Consider the following 26,155-nt stretch of genomic DNA (forward strand, 5'->3'; position numbering starts at 1 on the left):
CTGGCAACTTGACTTGATGGCAGTACAAGGCACACGACAGGGAACATTCGACGACGAGCTGGCACAGGACTGCAAACACAAGGACAATAAATAGGGAGCAAATGAGAAGGGTAACGAGGGAACACATGTGGGGCAAATTAACCAATAATCAGGTAACAAGATGGGTGGGGTCAAGATAATTGACATGAGAGCACATGGCACACAGGAAACAAAGACAAAAGCTACGTGCTCACACAAAACAAACACAAGCACATGGCCAGCAAAACAAATCACAAGCCATGTGCTTGAACAAAAAGACACGAACACGCAGCTAATGAGAAAACTCATAAGACGCGTGTTCACACAAGACAAGACAGCACGCAGCCAGCAAAAACCAAGTTGCGTGCTACACAGCACAACCGATAACACGAGCTGCGTGCAACAACAACACAAGACAACAAGAAAAGCATGCGGCTGAACACAAACCGCGTGCTACACAATACACAACACACGTGGACAGAAGAGCGCGCGGCCGAGCGAACTCGAGACCGCACACTCCCACAACAGACAGAACATGGAGCGTGAGTGTCCGGACCCCGACACGAAATTGAAACTCAACAAGACATGAGTGCCGGGATCTGAACACCACGCTCCAACATGAAACAGGACACGCAAACGAGAGCGCATGGCTCGAGCACTCTCGAAGCCGCACGCTCACATGAAAACAACGACAGGAGTGTCAGGGCTCCGTCACAAAACCATGAATTACACTAAACTGAAGTGACAGAACCCTGACACTCAGTGCAGCAGACTAAGTTTTTGCCAGCAGATGAAATGACCTTTGGCCCCCATTGAAAACTATGTTCTGGGGTCAGGAAAACTATGATTTAGCTACAGCTAGTCACAGTGCTGTGAGTGTCCACACCCCTAAACAATATCTAAAGGCTCATTGTTCAAATCTGATGATGTAATTGTTTAATCAACACATCCACATCCACAAGAATAGGAATAAACTGAAATGGACAACACATGCACCTTCATATTCATATTGCTTTGCAGAGCTTCCTTGTAAAAGTGGTCCCACTTCTCCTCTCTCACTCCAATAATATATATATATATATATATATATATATAAATAAAGCAAAATCCCATGTTCACTTGGAAATAATGAATGTTATTATAATATACCTGACTCTGTCCACAATGAGACACACATATTTAACTCAGTGAACACTAGTTACTTTAGTCATAATGATAACAACATGCATTAAAATCAGACTAAGCAGCTTCAGACTAAGTTCAGTTTTATTGTAGTCCTACATAACATCATAAAATTACAAAGAGAATATATGTGTGCATGCACTTTCTGTACTTTATAAGTAGTATTACATTATTTCCTATCCTAGTCATACAAATTATATACTGTAAAACTATGTCACAGTATAGTCACATACATTAAATACTTTATCACTTTTTGACCAGCACCCTGTGAGCAAAAATTTTATTAGGGAGTAACTACGTTACAAATGTATTAACACTGAATTTCTCAGACAATTCAAGTTGCACTCATGCCCATCTCAGTTAAGGATCAATGATTGTGCTTAAAAATATAATAAGCTTTTTTTTATAATTCAGGTTTCATTCTATTAGTGGTTTGTTGCTTGCTAAATCGGTTGCATGGTGATTTTATAACAAATATGAAGCCAAATGATAATTATGCGGGCATAAAAGGAGTTCTTGGACTTTGAAATGGTATTTAAACACACAGTCAGCCATGTGCACACACACATACTGCACAAACATCATGTGATTGACAGCTTGCTTTGTATTGAGTAAACTGATCTATTCTTTAAAGTCTTATTGTTTATTTACTTTGGCAAAAAAGCACAATGAAAAGCTCTGAACTGCATGAGATCTTGTCTTCTTTCTGCATTAATTTCCCACTGTACACTAATGTCATAACTATTTCCTTCAACTCAAATTTAAGCTAAACAAACACAGGCAAAATTCACTGGAGAACAGAAGGACATAAACACCCTTACAACAAAATCTTTGCCCTGATTCCTTTGCTTAAAAATCTCAAGATCTCTCTTTTATATTCATTTGTGAATGTGTGCAAGCATTGTTACACATTCAGATGTTTGTACTTCAGCACAATAGCATTAGCAGGAGCTTGAACCACAGCCCTAAAACAGGGTTGTGCCATACCTTTAGAAGTCTACAGAAAGGGCAGGGCCCTTCATCTTCTCCACAAAAACTAACAACTACCCACAAACAGTCCTGTCAATGCATGCTGTGCACTTGGTAAATTACTATCTGGAAAACAGTGAAACATATATTTCTGCAAGTAAACCACAGATCAGGTAAGTGCAAACCCATCATTGTTAACCTTTAATGTTTACCTGGCGAAGAACTTTGCATCATTGTAATTAAAATGCAGCAACATGGACATACAAAGCATTTTTTTTAGATTTAATTTTGTTATAATTCAGCTAAACTAGGCTATTTTCATATTGGCACTTGGATTCTTTTTAGTGTTTGTACTTCAAGATATTTCAGTAGCATACTGAAGTAAACAGCATGTTTTAAAAGCAGTAAGTTGTGCATAGTATAGTATGTTTCCTGAATATTCAGTCACAAGCTAAAACTGTTTTTACATCACCTACAGCAGAGCTCACATATTTAATTTGTAATCCTAATAGAAATATATGACGTATAGGAGCCCAGAGATGATTGCAAATTGGTTTATTGATTTTATTTTAAATAACTTATGATGGACAATGGTCTTTCAAGAATTTAATGCATTTTATTCAGTAATTATTACATATACCAACAAACAAACAGCCTCATTATACCTGACAGGGGTGGGAAGCCTGAAAGCATTTAAGAAAAAAAAAAAACTTGAAGAAAGTAAGGCCTGTTGTTTAGGCCTGTTCCATTCACTGTGTTGGTTTTGGACAGATATTATAAAGCTTTATAGCAACTGAAAAAAACCCCCATCTAAAACCTGTTTAACTACAATAGCAGCCAGAAAAGACAGCTTGTTGAAACTTGTTGATTTGCACCACAACATATCAAACATCAAAACCACAGCTATGTCATTCTTCTGCTTGTTCATCATACATGTATATGTTAAAACCAAACCCCTCAGTTAATCTCAGTCAGAAACAAAGTGTTACAATCACTGATCTCTCCTATGCATATCAGTTTACATCAGGTTATTCAAACTATTGGTTTTGTCAGCATCACTGTGTGAAGGAACACAGTATGTGATCTGTTTAATTAACAGCTTTTCTTGCTCTTGCTTATCAGTTGAGCTTATTTATTTCTCACTGTACCATTCAGTTATTAGAGTTTGAAATTCACCCAGCAAAAGTGGTTCTAAACCCCTTTCAAGTTCAATATTGCTTTACCTGTGGTTAAAAGCAGAGTTTAATCAGCCTAATTGTGGTCAACACAAAACTTGCGTAATTTTGTTTTTAATTTTTTTAAAAAGGTGTGTCATGGAAAATGTCAATGCTGGCATCAGCATAATGACAGAATGATTGATGAATGGCATATTAATCACCAGAATACCATTGAGTTGGATTGTTTTCAAAGTCTTTGACATCAACAAAAGATATGGGAAGAGTTTTCTACTCCCTTTAATAAGTCTGTTTACTTTGCTTATAATCTTAACTGTGGATAATGCACATTTGCCATTGCTTTTCCCCAACTGTCTATACGTTGGTGCATTCGCAAGTTTAGTGTCAGATCATTAGAAACTGAAAAAGATGATGCTGGTGTAATACTGTTCATGTGCGACATGATATACATACTGTACATAAATCTCCAGTGTGCTTCAATGCCATCTAGACCTGATGCCTGGATAAGTGCTTGACGGAGTGCAGGTTAATGGCCAGGGCAGAGTGAGGCTTATAAAAAATGTACCTAAACAATCCTTTTATTTTAAGTACATTCTGTTTTGGGAAACTGGAAATGTATGCCTTTCACAGCAGAAAGGATGCCATTAAAGTATTTTTGCTGCTGGTATCAGCAATATTTAAGTATGTCTGTCTATTGTATAATTGTTACATGTATGGTCTGTCTCATTGTGTTTCCTCTTTGACCTTGTTTTCCTGTGTGTTTGATTAGTCTTTTAGTTCACCTGGTGTTAATCAATTATCTCATTAGTTCCCTCATTTAGTTATTGTATATGTGCTCCCTGTTTTGTTCAGTTCTTAGTCCTGTCTAGTGTGTAAATTGGATCTGTTCCCTGTGTTTATACCCCATCTCCTGTGGATTATTGAATTAATGACTATTTCGTTGTACTCTTCGTCTTTGTGAGCTACTTATATTCAGCCACTTTTGACAGAAATATTGTTAAATTCATACAACTATTTGAAAAATTGTGCAAGGGAATAATTTCTTCATGCCGTCAAATTGAAACATATTATTTGTATTTTTCAAATTATACCCCATCTGCAGATATTTGTAACCATTTTTTCACTGTTCTTTTTCGGATCTGTTGAAGCCCATGTTTCCATGTTGGTCTTATTGCAGGCAGTGTAAGCCAACCCCTTCAGATCAATAGAGTGCTTCACTTTACAGGAAGCAACAGAAGCAGGTAGACTGTGTGGATCCTGTGGGAATATCTGCCAGGAAATCTTTCACACAGAAATTTAGCCTTAGAATCTGTCATCTTTACAGATAAAAAAATATATCCCAAAAATAGAATATATCCCTACAAAATAGATCCCCCACTGACTCTCCAATTAGTGCAAACTATAAAACAGCATATAAATAAAGTATAGATTGCATGCATGACTATATAACAGGCTTAGGCATTTAGGATGGATTCTTAAATTTAGGTCATATGTACAGACAACGTAATGCACCTGAAATTTACTTTTTGCTTACCAGTCAGATGTGAAACCTGTATCCACATATAGGAGCTTGACCTTTAAGTGCTTATTCTGTTTTTTTCATCACAACAGGAGAAGGGCGAAGGTTGAAGGAACCAGAACAAGACACAGATGATGATTTAGTGAGTATCACTCCAGTATAGCACATTCAGCAAATATAAAATATACATGTGTTATAGGTCTCTCTGTTTTAAATTGATTAATTGTTTAAACAGTCTTTAATTGGTATTTAATATAATAGGTATGTGAGGAGCCTGAAGTTTTAGAGGGGGAAAGACCTCGTCCTCAGGGTTCCTCTCCTGTCGAGGAATTCCCCACCACAGAGAAATACGCAAAACGGGTGAGCGCTACATTAGAAAACACTCTTATCTTAACTATTTAACACTATGCACAGTATAATAACCCTAGTATTCAGAACTGTATAATGTTGTATTTGATCATCTAACTATTATCTATATAATATACCACGTGCTATTTTGCCAGGTTGAAGGTGATTTCTATGACTCACCCACCAAAAGTTCCAAAAAAAGCAAAAGGATTGGTTTCGGCTCTCTGTTTGACAAGCGTTCCTCTGCCAAGATGAATCAAACAGAGGTCTGACACACCAAAAGTTCTCTCTAATGAAGAATACAGATGATTAGGAATGTGAATACTGGGAAAACATGTTCTCGATTTCTAAATTACTTTGCATTCTGTTTCAGGATATGCAAAGTGATCAGTCAGAAATAATAGTGAAAACTGTAAAAGAAGTCTGTGCTGAGGGTTTGGTTGTAAGTGGAGGAAAGGATGGCATCTTCATCAAGGAAGTAAAACCAGAGTCACCTGCCTCAAAGCATTTAAGTGTGAAAGAAGGTGAGGTTTTTATTATTGCACATTACAGAACATTTCTGAAGCTAGAATGCAGCTAAATTTGTTAATCTTCCATCTTTTCACTTGCGTCCTCATTTCTGCCCTTCCATCTGGCCTTTCAGGTGATCAAATACTTAGTGCTACAGTATACTTTGATAATGTGTCATATGAAGACGCCCTCCAGATTCTTGAGCATGCTCAACCATATAAAGTGGCATTCTGTCTAAAACGCAAACCACCTCCAAGAACCCAGGAAGATGCTGAGACAGAGAGGCCAGATATAACCATTGTAATTATAATACTGTTCATTATATTCTTAATTACATAATACTGCAAAGCTTCTTCTGAGCTTTCATTGACATTACTGTGCATCTGCTTCATCAATGTTTGCAGGGTGAGGAGGCTGAGCAAGTAGAGGAAGGTAGCGGACCAGAGATGAGAGGTCGAAGAAAGACAAAAAAGCAACATGATCGCATCTCTTGGCCCAAATTCCCTACCTTTAGCATAGGTCGCAGGGCGAATTTTAAAAGATCTCACAGCACGTCAGAAGCAGAGGAACAGAGAAAATTAGAGATAAGTCCGCCAACAAGTGACACAGAGTCTCCTTTTAAGTCTCCATTAAAATCCCCAGATGGAAAAGACAAGAAAAAGAAGCATAAAGTGAAACCTAAGAAGCATATGGCAGGCCGCAGGAGCAAATCTGTTGAAGAAACCCAAGAAAACGAAGAGGCGCTTGTAACAGACAATATGAAGGTCTTGGACAACCAAATTATTATGAATATAGTCGAAGAGCAAGTGCCAATGACTAATGTGATAGAGAGTCCTAAAATATTGAATGAAGCTGAAAATATTGACTCAACTAAAACAGGAAATGAATATACATTCCCCACTTTGCCAGCGACTGAATCACTGCATAAGGTTGAGCTCATCAGTGTGGACACCACATTAAAGACTACTGATATTACAGTCGCTCTTGGAGATGATGGCAAAGAAAGGAGAGAGAAATCAGAACTGAGGGTTAGCATTCCAGGAAAGGATAAATATGAAATAGAAACAGAGAGCCAATTAAAATCCTCCACAAGTGGAATGAGAACTTTGGATCCATCAACATTCGACAATATTTTGGACAGTCCTAATGTAATATCACAAACGGAACCGGTTAGACATCAAGTGGATTCCGATAGCAAACCAATAAATAAAGAGATATTAGAAAAGACCCAAGAGTCAGGAAAAACAGACATGACCATAGCTAAAGTTGATGTTTCTCTTGACATGCCAGAGGTAGGACCAATAAGCAAATCACCAAGAATTGGCAGCGACAAGGAAAAGAAAGACAGAAACATTCTAGAAACAGAAAGTTATGGGATTCGAACCAGAGGACCATTGGCAGACATAGCCACATCAAAGAGTCATTTTTCAAATGCAGTAAACAAACTAGATTTTACATCAGACACTTTCACTTGTGAGATTCAAACAAGAGAGGATATGTCCTCAACAGACACAAAGAAACCAATCACTCCAACTCCTGTTATATCCCAGCCAAAATCACATGCTCTGGATGTGGACAGAAGCAGGAAGAGTACTGGAGGTAGCATGGACATTGAATCAAATTTTAAACTGCCTAAAGTGGATGTCTCTGAATTCGACCACCAAGAATCAATAACTGTAAGACAGAAAGACCCAACCAAAGTGCCTCTCCTGAAACGAGAGGAAATTGAGATTTCTGGCATGGAGGACATAGGATCAAAAGCCAAGGTTAAGCCTCCTAGAATTAAAGAACAAAAAGTTGAGAAGATAATAAAAATATCAAAAGCAGGAAAAAAGCAAGCTCAGGCGGAAGCAGAAGAGTTTAATTTTAAGGATGTAAAGGATGCAGTATCAAAATTTCCTGCCTTCAAATTACCTGAGAGAGACATCACTGGAGTCCTTGTACAGAGAGAGATCACAATCATGGAAATTAAGTCAGACAAGACTGGCATGACACCTAAAGGATCCCCTTGTAAAATTTCGAGCATGAGCACAGAAATAAACATTAATCTGCCTGACACAATGGATAAAGAAAAGCAGAGACTTTCTCCTGTTGCTACAAAAGATCAAACCTTCGTATTACCAAAAGTTGAACAATTGCATCTTGATGAAATGGTTATAATCAAGAGCAAAACAGACCTATCAAAAATTAAACTTGCTGACCACCAACCCAAAACTGGCAAAATGTTAGCAAGGGATGATAAGATAAGTACATCTCCAGATGTAAAATTCAAACTTCCAAAGCGTGAAGACATTGAAATACCAGGAATAGAAGCCATTGAACAATCAGTTCAACCAACAAAAAGCATAATAGCCAAAGATACAGACACTCAAGACGAGGCTGTGAAAGACTATACTGATACAAATATCAAAGCTGACAAAAATGTGCATGAAAAGAAATCAAAGAAATCAAAGGTATCAATGCCAAGTTTTGGAATCATGACACCTGACATTCGCTTTCCAGGTATTGTGATTGAATTACCAATAAAGGCCACATCACCTAAAAGTGATAGTGGCACAATCAAGGAGAGGACAACTGAAGCAAAAATATCAGAAGACAATATCAAAAAATCTTCTGAAGAAGCAACATTTAAAAAATCTCAAAAAGGTGAAAGCTGTGCACCTGAGCATGAAACTAAAAAAGCACATGACATAGAGAGTGATCAAATGCTCCATCATGATGTTTGCACTGCTATTGTTAAGGAAACCTCAAAACAAGATGTTGACGGAGAACTGAAGGCTGAAATCAAAAGCAAAGGCACAGATTCCTCTCCACAAAAAAAGAAACTGCATAAATTAAAAATGCCCAAAATTGGAGGAAAATCTATGAAAGGAACAGCTGAAGTCACTACAAAAGAGGATGTTACAGTGCAAGAAAATGACATAATAGAGGTTGTATTAGATTCTGAGAAGAGAACATTTGAGACTGATCCCAAAGCATATAGTGTAGAAACTAAATTAAAAATGCCAAGCATAGATGTTTCTGTTCCAAAAATAAAAATCCCTAAGGCAGAGGGAAAATCAAAACAGGAGGAAACTGGGCTCTCAAAGCCTGAAGCTGTTGAAGCCATTGAGGATGCTCAAGAGGAGAGTGGATTTAGACTGATCAAGTTTGGTATCTCAATGCCAAAAGAGAAGACAGAAGAAGGTGGCCTGTTACCAGATGAATCTGAAAAATCCATCATCAAGGTTAGTGGAAAAACTGAAGTGGAGCCATCTGAACTTCCACAAGCTGAAATGAAAGTAGCAGAGTCTAAAATGAAGAAAAGGAAAATATCATTTCCCAAATTTGGATTCTCTAAATCAGATACTAAAGTATCTGATGCTGACATAACTCTCCCAGCCGCACAGGGCTCTTTACATGATGCTGATGGGACAGAACTAGATGTTGAAAGTAAGACCAAAGATGTAGAGGCTGAGTTCAAGGATTCAACAGATTATCCCACAAAATTTAAACTTCCCACAATTAAATTTCCAAAATTTGGAGTCTCATTTCCCAAGACAACTGATGCTGGGGGCGATATTCAAATGCCTGATGTCAGCACAGACGAAGCCAAACTACCTGTAGAAGCAACAGCACTTTCTGACAAGAAAGGCGTGGAAATGACTCTCAGTGTATCCCAACCTGAAGTTGACTTGTCTCTGCCCGAGGGAAAGGCAGAAATCAAAGGTTTTCAGAAAAAAGAAATAAAATCATCTGAAGAAATGTCATTTTCTAAACCAGATATTGATGCTAGCCTGACTGGCCATGATGCTGAAGAAATTCCAGCTATTGCGTTTTCAAAACAAGACATCAAAGCTGCAGGCGTTGATGTTAGTCTTCCACAGGTTGATTTATCAATTCCAGAAGTTTCTGTGGAAATAAAAGAGCCTGGTGTGCACTTCACAATTTCAAAGGATGAGGCTGAACATAAAGATCTAACAAATGGTGGTACACCAGTAAAGTTTCCCTCTATCAGCTTACCAAAGTTTGGTGGAAAATCATCTAAGGTAGTGAAAGACATGCCATTTGTAGATATAGATACTGAAGAACCTCATGAAAGACTTCCAGAAACACAAATAAGCATGCAACTAAAAGATGATGCACCAACAGGTGATATCAAGGATTCTTTTGAGACTACAGAAGGTCAATTTGTTAGTGTAGATATGAAGGTTGAAGAAACAAAGCTCAAAGAACAAGAGGTCACCGTTACACTGCCTAAATTTGGCATTAGCCTCCCAAAGGTTGAAGCCCACAAGCCAACTGATAGTGTGGATAAAGAAGAATCAACTATAGACCCCAGAGAATCAAATGCAGATTCTGATCAGGCTGAGAAAGATCCAAGATCTCCAACAAAAATTAAACGTCCAACAATTAAATTCCCAAAAGTTGGTGTCTCATTTCCAAAATCAACAGATGCAGTCTCTGACAATCAAATGCCTGAAGTCACCAAAGATGAACCTGCCATGGAAATTAAAGCACTAGAAACCGAGCTGCCTACAGAGTTGCCATCATTACCTGAAATGAAAACCCCACATATTATTCTCAGTGTTTCCAAACCAGAAGTTGATGTATCTACCCCAGAGGTGGAAAAGGCTATTGATGAACACTCTGAAAAGAAAAAAGAAAAAGTATTGTCTTCAGATTATGCATTTTCTAAACCAGAGGTTAAGATGAGCCTTGTAGGCCATGGTCTTGATCAAGAGACAGCTATAGAAGGTTTGAAAATGCAAGCCAGTAATCTTGAGGCGGAAGTCAACCTTCCTTCAGGTTCAGTAGATGAAGTCATCCTGGAGGCTAAAGAAAAGGAGAGTGAATTCAAACTTAAAAAACGTAAAATATATTTTCCGAAATTTGGTTTTTACAAATCTGACACTAAGATCCCTGATGCTGACACCAGTCTTCAAAAAGAAGGAATATCTGTGCCTGACACTGTGATCAAAGAGACTGAAATGACTTTTCCTGCTCCAGAGGTTGAAGTCCAGTTGAAAAACAAAAGTACTTCTGGTTCTCCATCTAAATTCAAGCTTCCAACAATTTCTCTCCCTAAATTTGATATTTCCATTTCAAAGACTGGGGAAGAGTCTGTTGCAAAATCTGAGGATGATGCACAGTCAGAAATAAAGGCAGCATCAGCAGTTGCATCACAGGATAAAGATACAGGAACACAAGATATAGAACCATCTAAATCAACTTTAGAAACCCTACCGGTGGATGCTGAAATTAAAACTAAAGACACTGATCCTAGTTGTCAAGGGAGTAGATTTATGATGCCCAAATTTGAATTTTCATTTCAAAAGCTAAAGGGACCAGAATTTAAAAAGGGTGCATCAAGAACAGATGCAGAAAAATCAGAGGTTCCACTGAAACATGACAAAGAGAGTGCTGAAGGAAAAGCAGACATACCTGAAGCATCTGTGGAAATGGAGGTAACATTGAAAATGCCAAAAATGCCAAGCTCAGAGCATGAATTTTCTGAACAAGACATTAAAGCTCCAGAGATTAATGTTGAGAGGGGCGATACATCTATGGCAGTAGGTGAAGTGGATGTGAATCTTGAGTCTGACTTGAAAATTCAGACAACAGAGATGTTAAAAGATGATTCAACCATGGGAGGGTCACAGATCAAATTCAAACTTCCTACTTTCAAACTACCGAAATTCAGAAGTTCATCTTCCAAAGTAAAAGCTGAAATAATGGATTTGAGGGGTGAGGAAATTACTTTGGAGACTGAAGATTTAATCACATCAGTAGAACCATCAGACGTCAAAATTGACTCTAATGTGCCCGGTCAAGAGTTGAAGAAACCCTCAATCAGTGCTGATCAGACAAAGGTAGATAGTGGAGATCAATATACCCTGTCACTTACAGAGGCCAGAATATCAAAGGCAGAAGGCTATATTTCTTTACCAGAGGCAAAACTTGGGGAAGTATCACAAGTCACACTAGAAAGCAAAATTGATCAAGAAGTTGGCTTAAAAGACACAGGTATGAAAATGAAAAAAACAGGCTTTTCACTTCCTAAATTTGGATTTTCTAAATCAAATATCAAGGCCCCAGAGATTGATGTCAGTCTTGCACAAGTTGATACCTCTAAACCAGAAAGTGATCTGAAAATAAAAGAACAAATTTTGAATATCACAGTGTCAAATGTTGAGGATGATCAAAAAGATACAACAGCTCTCGGTGCCACAGCAAAATTTCAACTCCCCTCAATCAACATCCCAAAGATTGGAGGACAAGCTACGAAGGAAGAGAAAACTATGCCAGTTGTAGATATAGCTGTTAAAGGACCTGAAGTGACTGGTCCAGATACACAAATATCAGGTGAAGCCCCATCAGTAGATATAAAGAGACCTCATCTAGCCACAGAGGGTCAATCTGTAAGTGTTGACTTAAATGTTGAAGATGCTGAACTTGGAGGACAGGGAGGAAAGTTTAAGATGCCAAAGTTCGGTATTGGCCTTCCTAAAGTAAAAGGGTTTGATTTAAGTACATCCAAGACAGATGATATAACTGAAGTAAAACAAATTCATATAACAAAGCCAGAGATAACAACTGAGGGGATGGTTCAGCCACCAGAACAAGATTCTAAATTTCTAGATGTGCAGATAAAGCCATCACCTGAATTTGGGTTTTCAAAACCAGAAGTAAAAGCCCCTGAAGTTGATGTAAGTATTCAAAAAACTGATATCCCCATACCAGAAGGCAGTATGGACCTAGAAGAAGCAAATGTGGATATTAAAGTGTCAAAGATGGAGTCTGACCAAAAAGGTTCAACAATTTTTGGATCTCCAACAAAGTTTAAACTCCCGTCAATAAGCCTCCCGAAATTTGGTGTTAAATCACAAAAAGTAGCATTAGACATTAATGTGGCAGATTCAGAGCTAGAGGGAACAAATATAAAAACAGACATTTCTAAACCTGATGTGAAATTAGAAGTACAGACACCCAAAAGTGAAGCTAAAGTTGAAGGGAGTGCAGATATGCCTGAGGTTGATTCCAAAGGACTGCAAGTAAAAGTGAAGAAATCAAGCTTTCCATTCCCCAAGTTTGGGTTTTCTAAACCAGACACAGCAACTCCGGAAGTTAATATCAGTGTACCAAAGGCTGAAGTATCCATACCAGAGGTCAATGTACCTGTTAAAGAACAAACAGCACAAGTCACACTTCCAGGAGGAGAGGCTGAACAGAAAGATCTAATGATTGTTAGTTCCCCAACCAAATTTAAACTGCCAGAAGTTAACCTGCCAAAATTTGGAGTCAAAACTTCAAAGGGTACGGTAAGTTTACCATCAGCAGATAAGGACATAAAAGGAATAGGAATTACTGTTCATGAACCAGACATCAAGTTGTCAGGTCAAATACAAAAAACTGAATTAGATGTAAAAGAAATAGAGACTGATATACATGCCACAATAAGAGAAACTGATGTTCATCTAGCAGAAGGAAAAGTAATACTACCCCAACCTGATGTTGACGTTCAAGACATATCCATTGAAGGCAAAGCAGATATGTCTGAAGTTGACTTGAAAGGGCATGATGTGAAACTGAAGAAGCCAAGCTTTTCACTGCCAAAATTTGGGTTTTCAAAGACAGATATTAAGGGGCAAGATGTTGATACCATTCAACCAAAGGCAGATATGTCTATGCAAGAGGGCAACATACCTGTTGAAGACAAAGATGCAGAAATCACCATCACAGATGAAGTGAAAAAACAAGGAGATACAACAACTCAGACAAAATTTAAGCTGCCCTCAATCAACCTTCCAAAGTTTGGACTCAAATATCCAAAAGCTACAGCTGATATTCCAGCAGCTGAAGTAGATATCAAAGAACCTGAAATCAGTTTCCCAGAAAAAGGAGAGGTACAAACCACTGACACTGAAACAAACATAGATATTAAAGGGCCATCTGCTGATGTGGACATTAAGGTCAAGGAGATTGATGATGATGGGACGGGGAGTAAGTTCAAACTGTCAAAATTTGGAATTGGCATGCCAAAAGTAAAGGAGATAGAGATGGAGGGTAAAGAAATAAACATAGAGACTGGCCTGCTATGTAAAGAAAATGTAAATGTACAACAGCCTGGTGTTGAAATTCAAAATGTGACCATTGAGGGGAAAACAGTTAAAGTTGAAGTTGACTCCAAAGGGCTGAAAGTGAAACTTCCCAAATTGGGATTTTCAAAACCAGACCTTAAGGCTCCTGAAGTTGATGTGAGTCTACCCAAAGCTGACATTGGCACATCAGTGGGAAATGTTGATGTTTCAAAGCAATCTGCAGACATTAAATTACCAGAACAAGATCTTTATTTGAAGGAGGACACTTTTGGCTCTCCAACAAGATTTAAACTTCCAACAATCAGTTTCCCAAAATTTGGAACCAAAGCATCAAAGGATACAGTTGATATACCTACGGCACATGTGGACATCAAAGTTCCTGAAGTAAACCTTCCCGATAAGAAGTTTAACATGTCAGGAGAAGTGTCAAGTGTTGAAATGAAAGGGCCAACAGTAGAAGATCCATCCATTGAGATAAACATTAAGGGAGATGATAAAAAGCAACAAGAGGGCAAATTTAAGCTTCCAAAATTTGGGATTGCTCTTCCAACAATTAAAGGTCCAGACAGTGACCAAGGGCTTAAGAAAGCTCTGACTGAAACAGAAGTGAAAATGTCAGGGGATGCACTATCTATAGACAAGAAAGAGCTAATGTTACCCAAAGGATCAGTGGAAGTGGATGTGGAGGCTAAAGGTGCTGAACTTGAAGTAGAAGAAAGTAAAATCAAAATTAAATGTCCAGACAGTGACCAAGGGCTTAAGAAAGCTCTGACTGAAACAGAAGTGAAAATGTCAGGGGATGCACTATCTATAGACAAGAAAGAGCTAATGTTACCCAAAGGATCAGTGGAAGTGGATGTGGAGGCTAAAGGTGCTGAACTTGAAGTAGAAGAAAGTAAAATCAAACTACCACAGATTGGAATTTCTCTACAAGCATCGAAAAGTCCAGAATTTGACATAAGTGTTTCAAAAGCAGAGGTTTCTAAAACTGACGTAAAAAAAGTTGGTACAGAAAAAGATGTTGAGGTTGAGGAACCAGCAGGTTTAACTGATTTGAGTTCTAAGGGACTAAAAATGAAGAAACCAAGCTTTGGATTTCCAAATATTGGATTTTCAAAATCAGATGGCAAGTCCCAAGATATTCAAGCCACTGAAACGACAGCAGATATATCCTTGCCAGGGGGCAATACAGAAATAGAAGAAAGTGAAAGAGAGGGCAAAACTGAAATAACAGGTCCACAATTTGGCTCGCCAACAAAATTCAAACTCCCAACAATAAAATTACCCAAATTTGGACTCTCCACTCCAAAGGTCCCTAGTGATGCAGCAAAGGCTGATTCTGAAACCAAAGAAATTAAAGTTAGTTCTGTGGATTATGAGATAGAGACATCAAAGTTGGATCCATCAGGTGACATCAAAGGCAAAACTGCAGAGACTGAAACCCCATCTATTGATATTAATATAAAAGAAAAAGAGCTTAATCAAGAGGGACAGGAAATTACATTTAAACTTCCAAAATTTGGAATTTCGTTGCCCAAAGTAAAAGGTCCTGAGGTGACAGTAACTGCAAAAGAGGTAAAGACAGAAATACCTGAAATTGGGATCACTGAACCAGAAATCAAGATGCAAGCAGAAGATGCAAGTCTCCCAAAAGTAGACATGGCTCTAGTGGAAAGTTCCAGCCTTGAAAAAAAAGAGGTAGAGACTGAGTTGAAAGATGATACAGTTGTTTCAGGTTCTCCAAGTAAATTCAAATTGCCTACTTTTAAAATGCCGAAATTTGGAATTTCAACTCAAAAAACATCTGATGCAAAAGTAAAAGTAGCAGAAGTAGATGTACCAGATGCTAACACTGACCTAAATATTGAAGACAAGCCTGTACACGTGTCTAAAGAAATACAAAGAGAGGGTGAAATTAAAGAAACCACTGAACAGCTTCCAGACACTGCTGCTAAAAAACTGGATGGGGACAAAGGCTCCCCAAGTAAATTCAAGTTTCCTACAATAAAAATGCCAAAGATCAGCATTTCAAGAACAAAATCTCAGGAAGGAGAAGATGACACAACTACCAAAGCGAATGCTCCAGATGCTAAAATAGAAACCAAAGATGATAAACAAGGGCCTGGAAAATCACCCAAATTTACAATGCCTACACTTGAGGATGTTCTCAGGGGCTTTGAGGTTGAATTTAATGTTCCAACAATAGAGGAAATGGAAGCACAAAAGGACAACCCATCTGTTAAGCAAGATCAGGAGGCTGAAGCAAAAGTTGAGGAAACAGCAGAATATAAGGACAAAGGAGCTCAGGAGAAATCAAAGTTTAAATTTAAATTTCCAAAATTAGGATTCAGCCAGTCTTCAGATGAAAGCGATAAGTTGGTTGATGCTAAGATTGAAGAAAGTGAAAAGCATTTGGAGGCTTCAGCAGATCAGAAAGCAACTGTTAGCAAAGAACAAGCAAAAACAGAGAAAGGGGGCTGGTTCAAGTTCTCATTTTCTTCTCCAACCAAAACATCAAAAACAGATGGGAAAGAAATTATCCAACCGCCTGAAGAGGCTGAGAAGCTTGATGATGTTGAGAAAGAATCAAGCAAGGCACACGAGGAACCTGAGAAGATTTCACTCAGTGAGGCTGTGGAGGAAAACATCAGCCCGACACTGTCACTGAAGTCATCTGAAGCTTTTGCAGATATAAGTTCTACAGTAACCACTGAGCAGACTGGCCTGTCACAGACCTCACCTACAAAGGTTAAAGTGAAATATGCTGAACCCACTGCCACCGTTGGGGTCAGTGATGTACAGAATGATGTTGTGACTTCCACAGCCAGATGTGAACTGATATCAATGGAGCCTCACCAGCCAGAGAAAGTCAACATCCCTTTCTTATTGGATATGTCCTCAGCCTCAGTGGACACTCTGAAACAGATGTCAGGGGAAATTCATGTCATCACACCGAACATACAAGCTATACCAGAAACACAGCAAGCCTCAATCCTTACTAATTTAGATGTGCATGGAATTCACACCTCGCCTTTACAAGTAACACTAGGCTCAGATTCAGTGTTGACAGTGGAGGAAACCAGAGTACAAAGTGGGGCGCACACATTGGTGGAAAGGCATGTTGTGAAAGAAACTTTACATGATGACAAAGAGACAATACTTGTGACACAGAGAACACGTGTATTTGAAGGAGACTCTGCAGAACCCATTTCTGATGAGACGGCTTCTTCTATTCGCAGGCTGAGAGACACGGTACACACTGAAAAAATGAGTTTTTTTGACAGTGCAGCAACAATTGAAGAGGTGACAATAGTGAGCTCTGAAACATCTCTAAGACATATGGATTCCTCTACCGATGAGAATGGGGGGAAATGAACATGAGATATGGCTGAGTTGATTTAATGCTTTTGAACGTATGTTTCAGTGTTCTATTATACTGTCATATAAGCCAGCTGAATTGTAACACTATTATGCAAAAAAGCGCTGATACTTATGAACACATCACAGAGTATTGTTTAGCTAACAGAGATTTTATGCTTAAAAGACTTTAAAAAACTATATCCACTGGACAAATGATGTATGTACATGGAATAATAGAAAAAAAAATATTATAATTTATGTGTGGGTTGTCAGTGTGCTTTATTGTAAATCTGTCATCTTGGGAATATTGTTTATAGTGCAGACTTGGCGATCAAGCAATCACCATTTAAACAGATATATTCACATAAAATGAATTACAAAGTTGATGTGGCAGTATCACATATTGAGGCATTTGTTTCTTTAAGGTTATTTTGTGAAAACGATGTAATTGCAATTATAATTCTTTATTTCTGCAGCCTTGAGAAAGAATGAAAACATTGTGTAAATATGTTTTATTCACCCCAAAGCATTTGCACCTATGGTATGATGGAATCTATTGACTTGCAAAATACCCAATGCATATTTTCAAATACAAATCATTTTCTTAATAAGCAATGACTTTTCTTTTAACATATATAGTCAAAGTAATCAATTTAATGTTGTAAGAGAAACACTTTAATTGGTCGCTGCAAAATAAATAAAAAGTGAAATTATGCTCTGTGTCTCTGATTTATTGTGTGAACATGTACACAAAATAAATAAATACAACATTTGAGCAGACTGAGAGATTGACCACATGATCTTTGCCAATTCTGATAGAAAATGTTATTTGTTAATCTGAACGGATGCATGATGAGTGAATCACTCGTTTGAGTGTTATTTTAAATGAATCTGAATCGTTCGGAGTGGGTTCTCACTCAGTAACATATTAACGTAAATTTACTTAAGAACACTGAACGAAATGAGCGCTGAAATAAGAGATCATATACTTTTGTTCCTTTCATGTTATCTAAACTAATTGTCTGCCAGCGATTCAGAAATTCAACAAATGTTGGGACAATTTGTGAAGCAGGTAAAACAGAGTAGATCTACGTAGGTACACTTTTTTGCTTAATGTGGTCTGTGCTCTAGTACTTTGTAACTTTATTTCTGTTTATGGTTAGCCTGTGCATTATGAACCCATTGCGTGCACTTTCATTGGAATATCATCCCTATTTAAGGGTAACTTTGTGTGTACACGTGTACATTAATTAATTGTTTACATTTTTTTAACAAACTAAGTGAAATCCATAATTTTCACCACAAGCTCATTTATGAAGTAATTTATTGTGCCTATTTCTGTAGCAGTCGTTTTTGTGAATCTAGTGCAGGGAAGCTGGACCCTTTAAAGCCCCGTTATGTGATGTTGTGGAAAAAAAAAACGATAAAAGTTGTTTATCGTTTGGCTGCCTTGAAAACAACAGAGAAACTAGTACTTTAGGGTTAAAAAAGGAAAGACTGTGTCCATTGCCACAGAGTGATATACAGTATGTTCTCCTGGAGAGGCAATGCCCTTAAATTTAATTTGTATGCATTCTTGTGGTTGCTCAGATATTGGATTTACACAAGCATTTAGTCTGTGCTACAGTAGTTATGTAGTCAGCCTCTTAGTAGTAATTAAAAGATGTACTAAGTGTTCTGTTTATTATAATAATTTGTAAGGGATTTACATTTCTGAGTCAGGGGACAAAAAAAAAATCACATTCATTACGTCTTAGTGTAACATTATTATATTCATTTTTTTTCCTTTGGCATTTAAGATAAAATTGACCAAATGTTACTGATAACACACTGCTAAAAACAAGTTGAATAATTATGGGAATATCTCATAATACACATTTTCATTAAAAAAAAAACTGTAGACAGCACTAAATACAGCATTTAAAAAACAAACTAGAAAAACAATTTAAATTAATTGCATAAAGGAAATCTGATGATATATTTTTGACAAATATTTACAGCATGTGGTGGAGATTAAAAAGACTAAGGACACACTACACACTAATAATAAGTGCATTGCAAGAAACAAAAAAACACTTCAGCCAATCAAATATGTCATTTGTTACTATTTCAGTACAATAATCTGGCGGTAATTGAGTAAAACAAAGTGCATGTGCAAACAGCATGATAAAAACAACATAGGGAGTTTGTATGTGCACTGTAAAACAATGTGGTCCAGTCAAACCAGCAATATTATACAGTAACTCACATAGTTTGGTTTGATTTAGATTCCATTTTTCAAATGCTAGGGAGAAATTGAATGCCAAATTCAGCATTACATCACTTGCTCACCAATGGATCCTTTACAGTGAATGGGTGCCGTCAGAATGATTCAGACGAGACCACATTGGAGAAAGCAATAGTATGGATAGAGGAAACAACGGTTTTAAGTAAAAACATCTTAAAGATGAATTTGTTTATTGCAAACACACAGCTTTTCACTTCACATTATGGTAATTAATGGACTGGAGCCATGTGGATTACTTGTGGATTATTGTGATGTTTTTAATCAGCTGTTTGGACTCTCATTCTGACGGCACCCATTCACTGCAGAGGATGCATTGATGAGCAAGTGATGCAATGTTACATTTCTACAAATCTGTTCCAATGAAGAAACAAACTCATCTACATCTTGGATGGCCTGAGGGTGAGTGCATTTCCATCAAATTTCACTAAAACTAACAAAACTATTCCTTTAAAGTGATCTGACCCAAATCTGAACAAATTCACCATTCACATGGAATATGAGCAAAAACTCACAAAATGAACAAACAAACAAAATGCCTATATCAGGGATTAGGGTTTGAGCTAAACTCTGCAGGGCAGTGGCCCTCCAGCACCGAAGTTGCCCATCCCTGGCCTATATAGACCTCAGTGGGGAAAAATGTAGTGATGGTTAGTAATTTCTTTCAGCAGCAGAGGGCATCAGCGATCCATAACCAACAATGTGAGAGCTGAGTTTTTAACAGTGTTCGTTTAGACAAGCTCTAATACACATTTAAACACGCTATAGCTTTACTATAATATCATTAACCAGTAACATGAAGTATACGCATATTTCTGAGGACGTTTAAGCTTTTCTCTGTACCCTGTCGCTTCTAATAATCAGCTTCAGTGGTCCAGGTCTCTAAACTCACCCAAACACTTGCGTAATAATCATCATCTGGAATCAGAGATCCCGAAAATTACATGAACAAACAAGCTGTGATGACGGTGTGAATGCGTGCTTCTCATAACCAATCGTTGGACGATTTATGTTGCATGCATGCAGCTCTCAACATGTAAATGAATGACGTTGGCAGGATGAGCACAAGCGCTATGACAGCATTCAACAGTAACTTTCCGCTGCAGGTCAGATGCGCGCTCGAACTGGACGGACTGATCGAAACGGAAGCTGTGTGAGTTTAACGGGAGGATATAGTCAATAAAGTAACATTCCTGTCGCTTCAAGAAGAGAAGGGGAAGAAATAAAGGTAGGCATATGTCACAAATAATATAGTGGTCCGTTACAGTTTTAAAATGAAGTGTGAAAAAAGCAAAGACTAGGATTAAATCTAAGGAAACCATATTATGTGATATATTTCTACAAAACTTCAACAGTATATTTATAGTAGCAGTGCAAATAATTAGCCTCTACATCTCTTAAATTGCTTAGCCTATATGTTGTTGTATTGATGAATGTATCTGTGGCTAAATTAAATTTGGTCCCTTTTTTAGTATTTTGTATGTTATTGTCTTAGATTTGCCTTGATGGAGTTACATATTAGTCATTCCACTATAAGTAAGCTTTTTGTGTCCCTTGGATATATTAAAATATATCTACTGTAACAATGAAAACATGACTTTTAACTATGTGTTAGACATGTTCACCAAACACATTAGTAAAATCCTTTAACTTAATTTTTTCCCCTGTTGATTTGCTTCATGAAACTCTTTTGATCTGTCCACCGCCCTGTGTTTCTCCCTTGTTGTATTATCAAATATGCACAGTGATTATGAAAATAAAAGCTAATGTTTCGAAATCATATATTTGTTAGATTTTAGGTTTAAGCAAAAATACTTGAAGTTGTGCCCCCAGGTTATGCATCAACACCGTTGCATCCCAACTCACTCTAACTAACATCTAATAATTATCACAAAGATGTCCAATTTCACAAAAATAAATAAATAAATAACTCACATAATGACAGTCATCCAAAGATTTGAACTCTTCAAGGACGGGGATTGTCAGTAGGAGACGATTTTAAATAGTCAACCCTGTTACCATGGTTTTGTATAGTAAACTCATTAATAAAAGTGCCATGACACTTAAGGTCATGACCTTGAACACTAGACTAGTTATGGCTAAATTAGCTTAAAAAACTGTCAATTCTATTTAGTTGTTTTTTTACTATTATTATTTTAAAATATATCTATATGGCACACATTTAAAAAAATAAATAATGGAATGACCATAAAATATAAATATGATGTCATAATTCCCACAGCATTCTCCAAACTTCTTGACTGATGTATGTTAGGTCTAGTCTAACTTACCTTGATGCATGAGGTCTAGAGTATATTTGTGTACAAACAAATGCGCGTGTGCTTGTATCAGTGCCCATAAGCAAGGGGTGGAATTTACAAGAAATTACTTTGAAATAATTTAAACACAGTGTCAAAGGCCTCTGGTTGCCATGAGGATTTTTGGATTGCAAGCACAGACGTCACCATACATGCTAAATCATGTCTAGGCTTTTTGTGAGTTCACTGAGAGCAACTATTTTATGATTATTATTCTTGATAGGTTACAGCCAAGAAGGATATCAGGATATAAAAAATGTCCTACTGGTGAACTGATCAAGGAACATTGTAATATACTTTATGGCATGTTTGTCTGTTTTAAAGGCCGTGAGTTGAGCTGCCTCAATATTCGCCCCAAGCAAAGCCATAATTAAAGGACAACGCTAAGTAAGAGGATCTGTCAGTGTTGTTCTAATGACACCATAATATAGACATAAAACACATTGTATTCAACAGCCTCACCATTCTTTGAAAAATACCACGCAAACAATTAGAGTCAGCATGCTCCTAATAATGCTTCCCTTGTTTTCTAACACTCCTGTTTAATATTCTCTTTCACACTTTCTCCTTTTCATTTTGCTTTCCTTCTCATCTAGAAACTTACAATACAGTTATTAAAAATACAGTTACAGTATATAGCCTATAACAAACTTCAGGAAGAGCATCTTGACAGTTCACCCAGAACTCCCCCATCACTGCAACAGGTTCCCCCTTTTCTCTACAGTTAATGACTTCTCTAAATTATGTCTGCCTTTTTGTAGTGTTATTTTAGTATTATTTAGTATTTAATTTGTATTACTATTGTAATATTTATGAATATTTATATTTTTATGTTTTCAGTTTTCATCTTCATTTTAGTTTTAGTAATTTTGTTATGTGCTTTTGTCATTTTTAAGATTTTGTTTTGTTATAAAATTATATTTAGCTTTAATTTTTATTTGATTTCTGTTTTAGTCATTTTATTAGTTTACCTTCAACTTATTTTATTCCAGTTAGTTGCAACAATTCAAGTTTAAGTTCTAAACTTTAAAGTTTTTCACCTAATATTTATGTTTTATTAATTTTTTTCAGCTTTATTTCAATTAATTAAAACTATTTTAAGTTAATGATAACAACTCTGGGCACTACCCTTAGCCAGAGCAATTTGATCAATTTGGGACTCGTTGTCAAAATAACGTGAATAGTTTTTTTGTAGGTCTTTGTCTATCCAGCCTTTAACTGTTGAATAATTGAACAGAATTTGTGAGTGTGCGTGAGCGTGGGTGTACTAGTGTGTCGGCTTATGTGTTCACAGTTTTATTATCCGTCAGCATTCGACTATGACTTCTGTCTGTTCAACAGACTGCAAACAGGGTCGAGTCCTTCAGACCACCATCAGCTGAATGAGTATGATGGAGGCCTGTTTTATTATTTTACCATGCTTCATATTTGCATACCCACATGCAGACACCAGTGTTGTCCCTATCACACTGCAGCCTGGAGCAAAGTTTAGGTGGTGTGTTTGGTTGTGTGCATGCTGTTAAAACCATGACAGTCTGAAAGGGAGACAGGAAGGGATTTTTTTTAGGGATCACGGACTGAACAAACACGCAAATGCTGCAACTGACTTGTTGGAGCACGGATTTAGATCAAAGTGTCTTTTTTTGTTAAAGGAATAGTTTAGGCACAATGAAAATTGTGTCATTATTTACTCACCTGTTTCCACCCTGCGTTTTTCTTTTTCTGTGAAACACAAAATTAGATGTTTGGTAGAATATCTGGGTGGCTGTTTTCCATAAAAGAAAAGGTGGATGGTAATTTATACTGCCAAGCTGTAACTAGGACGAAAAAGCACCATAAAAGTAGTCCCATATGACAAATTGTCTGAAGCCATGGAAACATTTATAGTACAAGAGTCATATGGATAAAAATGGTAATTATTTTTATAAATTATTCATTGTTATTCATTGATCATTTTCCCCTCACTTAATTTAGAAATTACATTTTTGATGACAAACACCATTAATGTTTTAATCATGATAATCAAAAAAAATTTAGCTTTTATGTTTCATGGAAGAAAATTAGACTGGATTGAAATGACGTCATAATGTTAGTATTGAGGCGAACTATTCCTTAAGTATTGCTCAAGCTTATGTATTTGTGTGCTAGTGTTATGATCTGAAAGTTCTCATTATGATACAAAGTTTCGAACAACATATACACTACTGTTCAAGTAGCAGGGTCAGTAAGATTTTACTTTTATTCTGCAAGGTTGCATTAAATTGATCAGAAGTGGCATATAAGAACGATGAAGGATCATGAAACACTGAAGACTGGGGTAATGATGCTAAAAATTCAGTTTTGCATCACAGGAATAAATTACATTTTAGAATATATTCAAGTAGAAATAAGTTATTTTAAATTGTAATAATATTTCACAATATTAATGTCTTTCTTGTATTTTTGATCAAATAAGTGCAGTCTTGGTGAGCATAAGAGACTTCAAACACATTGTTTTAACAACCCCAAACTTTTAAACTCTAGTTTAGGCTTTCTTTTAAGTTTCTATATAATTTTTGATTGCCACAGATACTTTAACCTTTGCATTTCATTAATCAACAGGCCTTTATTTGTATGTAGAATGCTGTGTAGTTTAGATGAATTTCAGGCTGATTTATGTTTTATTTTCCTATTAGAATGACAGATATAATGAACAACCCAGAACATAGTCGAAAAGACTTCACTGTGAGTGACACCGGAGAGCAAGCTGTTTCATTTCAGGTTGGTATCTTTCATTATATCAAAAAACAGTCAAGTTATTCTTCAAAAACTCCCTTTTGTGTTCCACGGAAAAAAGAAAGTCATACAAGTTTTGACCAAAATGTGGTAACAGATTTACAGTATCAGGCTCAACTATTCCTTTAAGCCAGTAAACTTACTGTAAGTGGAACATTCAGCATCTCTCTAACAGATCAAATCTATCATCATCTATTTTCAGATTTTCCCAGACACACAGGAGCGCCACCCCAAGGTGTTCAAGCGTTTGCCCTCCATCGTAGTGGAGCCCACAGAGGGAGAGGTGGAGAGCGGAGAGTTACGTTGGCCCCCCGATGATCTGAGAAGCACAGACCCTTCAGGCCAAACACAAACACCCATGTCCGCTTCACAAACCCAGAAATCACACAGCCAGAGTACAGGTGTGTAAGAGAATAATTCAGAAAAAATGCATTTTTTTCTCTCATTATTGGTATTAAAGGGGTCATATGATGCTATTTTAAAGATCATTATTTTGTGTATTTGGTGTACCACACTACAGTGTGCAATGATCTAAAGAGGAACAAATAAATATATGCTTCCTGAAGTCTGCTTATATGTGTTTCAGTTTAGAGAAGTTCATTTAGAAATGACTTGCATGCATTTTCTCCCTTCAGATGAAGTCAAGTGCAGCAGCCTGGAAACATCAGGGGCAGCTGAGCGTAACTGAAATTTAATAAATACGTTGTCACAAGTCTATCATTTTCAGAAGTCTTGGTTCTCACAAAATCTTCTCACTTCAAAACTGACACGCAACACAAGCAGCCAGTCTGGCAGGCAGGTGTGAATAAGAACAGAGCTCACAATGCTACATCTGAGCACTTTTCATAACACATTCATGGCTTTAAAAAGACACTTGAAAGTCTTTTGTACTTTTTAAGATCAAACTCTTGATACATTTTATCTGTGGAAAGTGGCTTTAACAGTCTTACATTGCCTTCAGACTTGAAGGCCTAGTTTGTTTTTCCTGATGCAGAAATTCTGGTTATAAAACTGCTGCATCAATGTACAGTATCCTCTACATTTATGTCTGAGAATATACTGAAAATGTGTAGAATTTGGATGACACAACAAAAACGAACTGTATGAGCAGTTTAAAAAATATGAATGTACAGAATATTGTTCAAAACATATGTATAAAAAACACAGTTCCTGGATCTCAAGTAAGAAATGTACTGTCAGTTAGCTAGTATTGCTCTATTATTTAGCTTTATTGACCAGCTGACTGTATTAGTTCACTTAATACTTGGCTACTTATCAAATAAATGGATGCAAAATATTGATTTAACTAATTTAATGTGTGAGAAGTAGCTATAAGTTCACAAAGTGATACAAAATAGTTTTTGGACACTTTGCATATCCATGTCCAATCTAGTGAGAGATGTATTGATTTGTTATTATGCCCTCCACTTTGATGTATCACAGAAGCCTGTGAATGCATATTCTAAAAAGATTGCAGTGACCACTGTGAATCTTGCATTCATGTGAAAATGATTCATTACACGCTCGGCGGCTGAAAACTTTATGCGAGGAGACTCCATCCTCTCTCCTCACCATCTGGCTGAGGCTTGTGAGGAATAACTGCTGCAGAACTTCAA

The 26,155-nt window shown here is 37.0% G+C and overlaps 2 protein-coding genes across 2 annotated transcripts in view; both read left to right on the forward strand.

Moving 5' to 3' along the window:
• LOC107708423 (protein AHNAK2-like) overlaps positions 1 to 17,648 on the forward strand; it is a 23,548-nt gene extending 5,900 nt beyond the window's left edge. The window contains exons 2-7 of the mRNA XM_016512639.1: positions 4,956 to 5,005; positions 5,125 to 5,223; positions 5,367 to 5,477; positions 5,585 to 5,735; positions 5,855 to 6,021; positions 6,126 to 17,648. Of these exons, the coding sequence (XP_016368125.1) occupies positions 4,956 to 5,005; positions 5,125 to 5,223; positions 5,367 to 5,477; positions 5,585 to 5,735; positions 5,855 to 6,021; positions 6,126 to 17,177 (11,630 nt within the window). The 3' untranslated portion in view covers positions 17,178 to 17,648. The remainder of the gene's footprint in view (positions 1 to 4,955; positions 5,006 to 5,124; positions 5,224 to 5,366; positions 5,478 to 5,584; positions 5,736 to 5,854; positions 6,022 to 6,125) is intronic.
• Positions 17,649 to 20,464: 2,816 nt separating this feature from the next.
• LOC107708422 (protein LBH-like) lies at positions 20,465 to 25,254 on the forward strand. The gene is made up of 4 exons (XM_016512638.1): positions 20,465 to 20,674; positions 24,440 to 24,524; positions 24,742 to 24,940; positions 25,175 to 25,254. Exons 2-4 carry the CDS (start codon positions 24,441 to 24,443, stop codon positions 25,225 to 25,227), a joined length of 336 nt encoding a protein of 111 aa, XP_016368124.1. The 5' UTR covers positions 20,465 to 20,674; position 24,440; the 3' UTR covers positions 25,228 to 25,254.
• Positions 25,255 to 26,155: the final 901 nt, after the last annotated feature.

Source organism: Sinocyclocheilus rhinocerous, unplaced genomic scaffold (assembly GCF_001515625.1).
Source record: "Sinocyclocheilus rhinocerous isolate Xijiao unplaced genomic scaffold, SAMN03320098_v1.1 scaffold295, whole genome shotgun sequence".
Lineage (NCBI taxonomy): Eukaryota > Metazoa > Chordata > Actinopteri > Cypriniformes > Cyprinidae > Sinocyclocheilus > Sinocyclocheilus rhinocerous.

What these genes read in the sequence shown, in the direction of transcription:
- LOC107708422 (XM_016512638.1), top strand. Translation starts at nt 24,441, where the DNA reads ATGACAGATATAATGAACAACCCAGAACATAGTCGAAAAGACTTCACT. An exon ending in AGCAAGCTGTTTCATTTCAG is followed by an intron (nt 24,525 to 24,741) that starts GTTGGTATCTTT and finishes ATCTATTTTCAG; the next exon opens with ATTTTCCCAGACACACAGGA. An exon ending in ATCACACAGCCAGAGTACAG is followed by an intron (nt 24,941 to 25,174) that starts GTGTGTAAGAGA and finishes TTCTCCCTTCAG; the next exon opens with ATGAAGTCAAGTGCAGCAGC.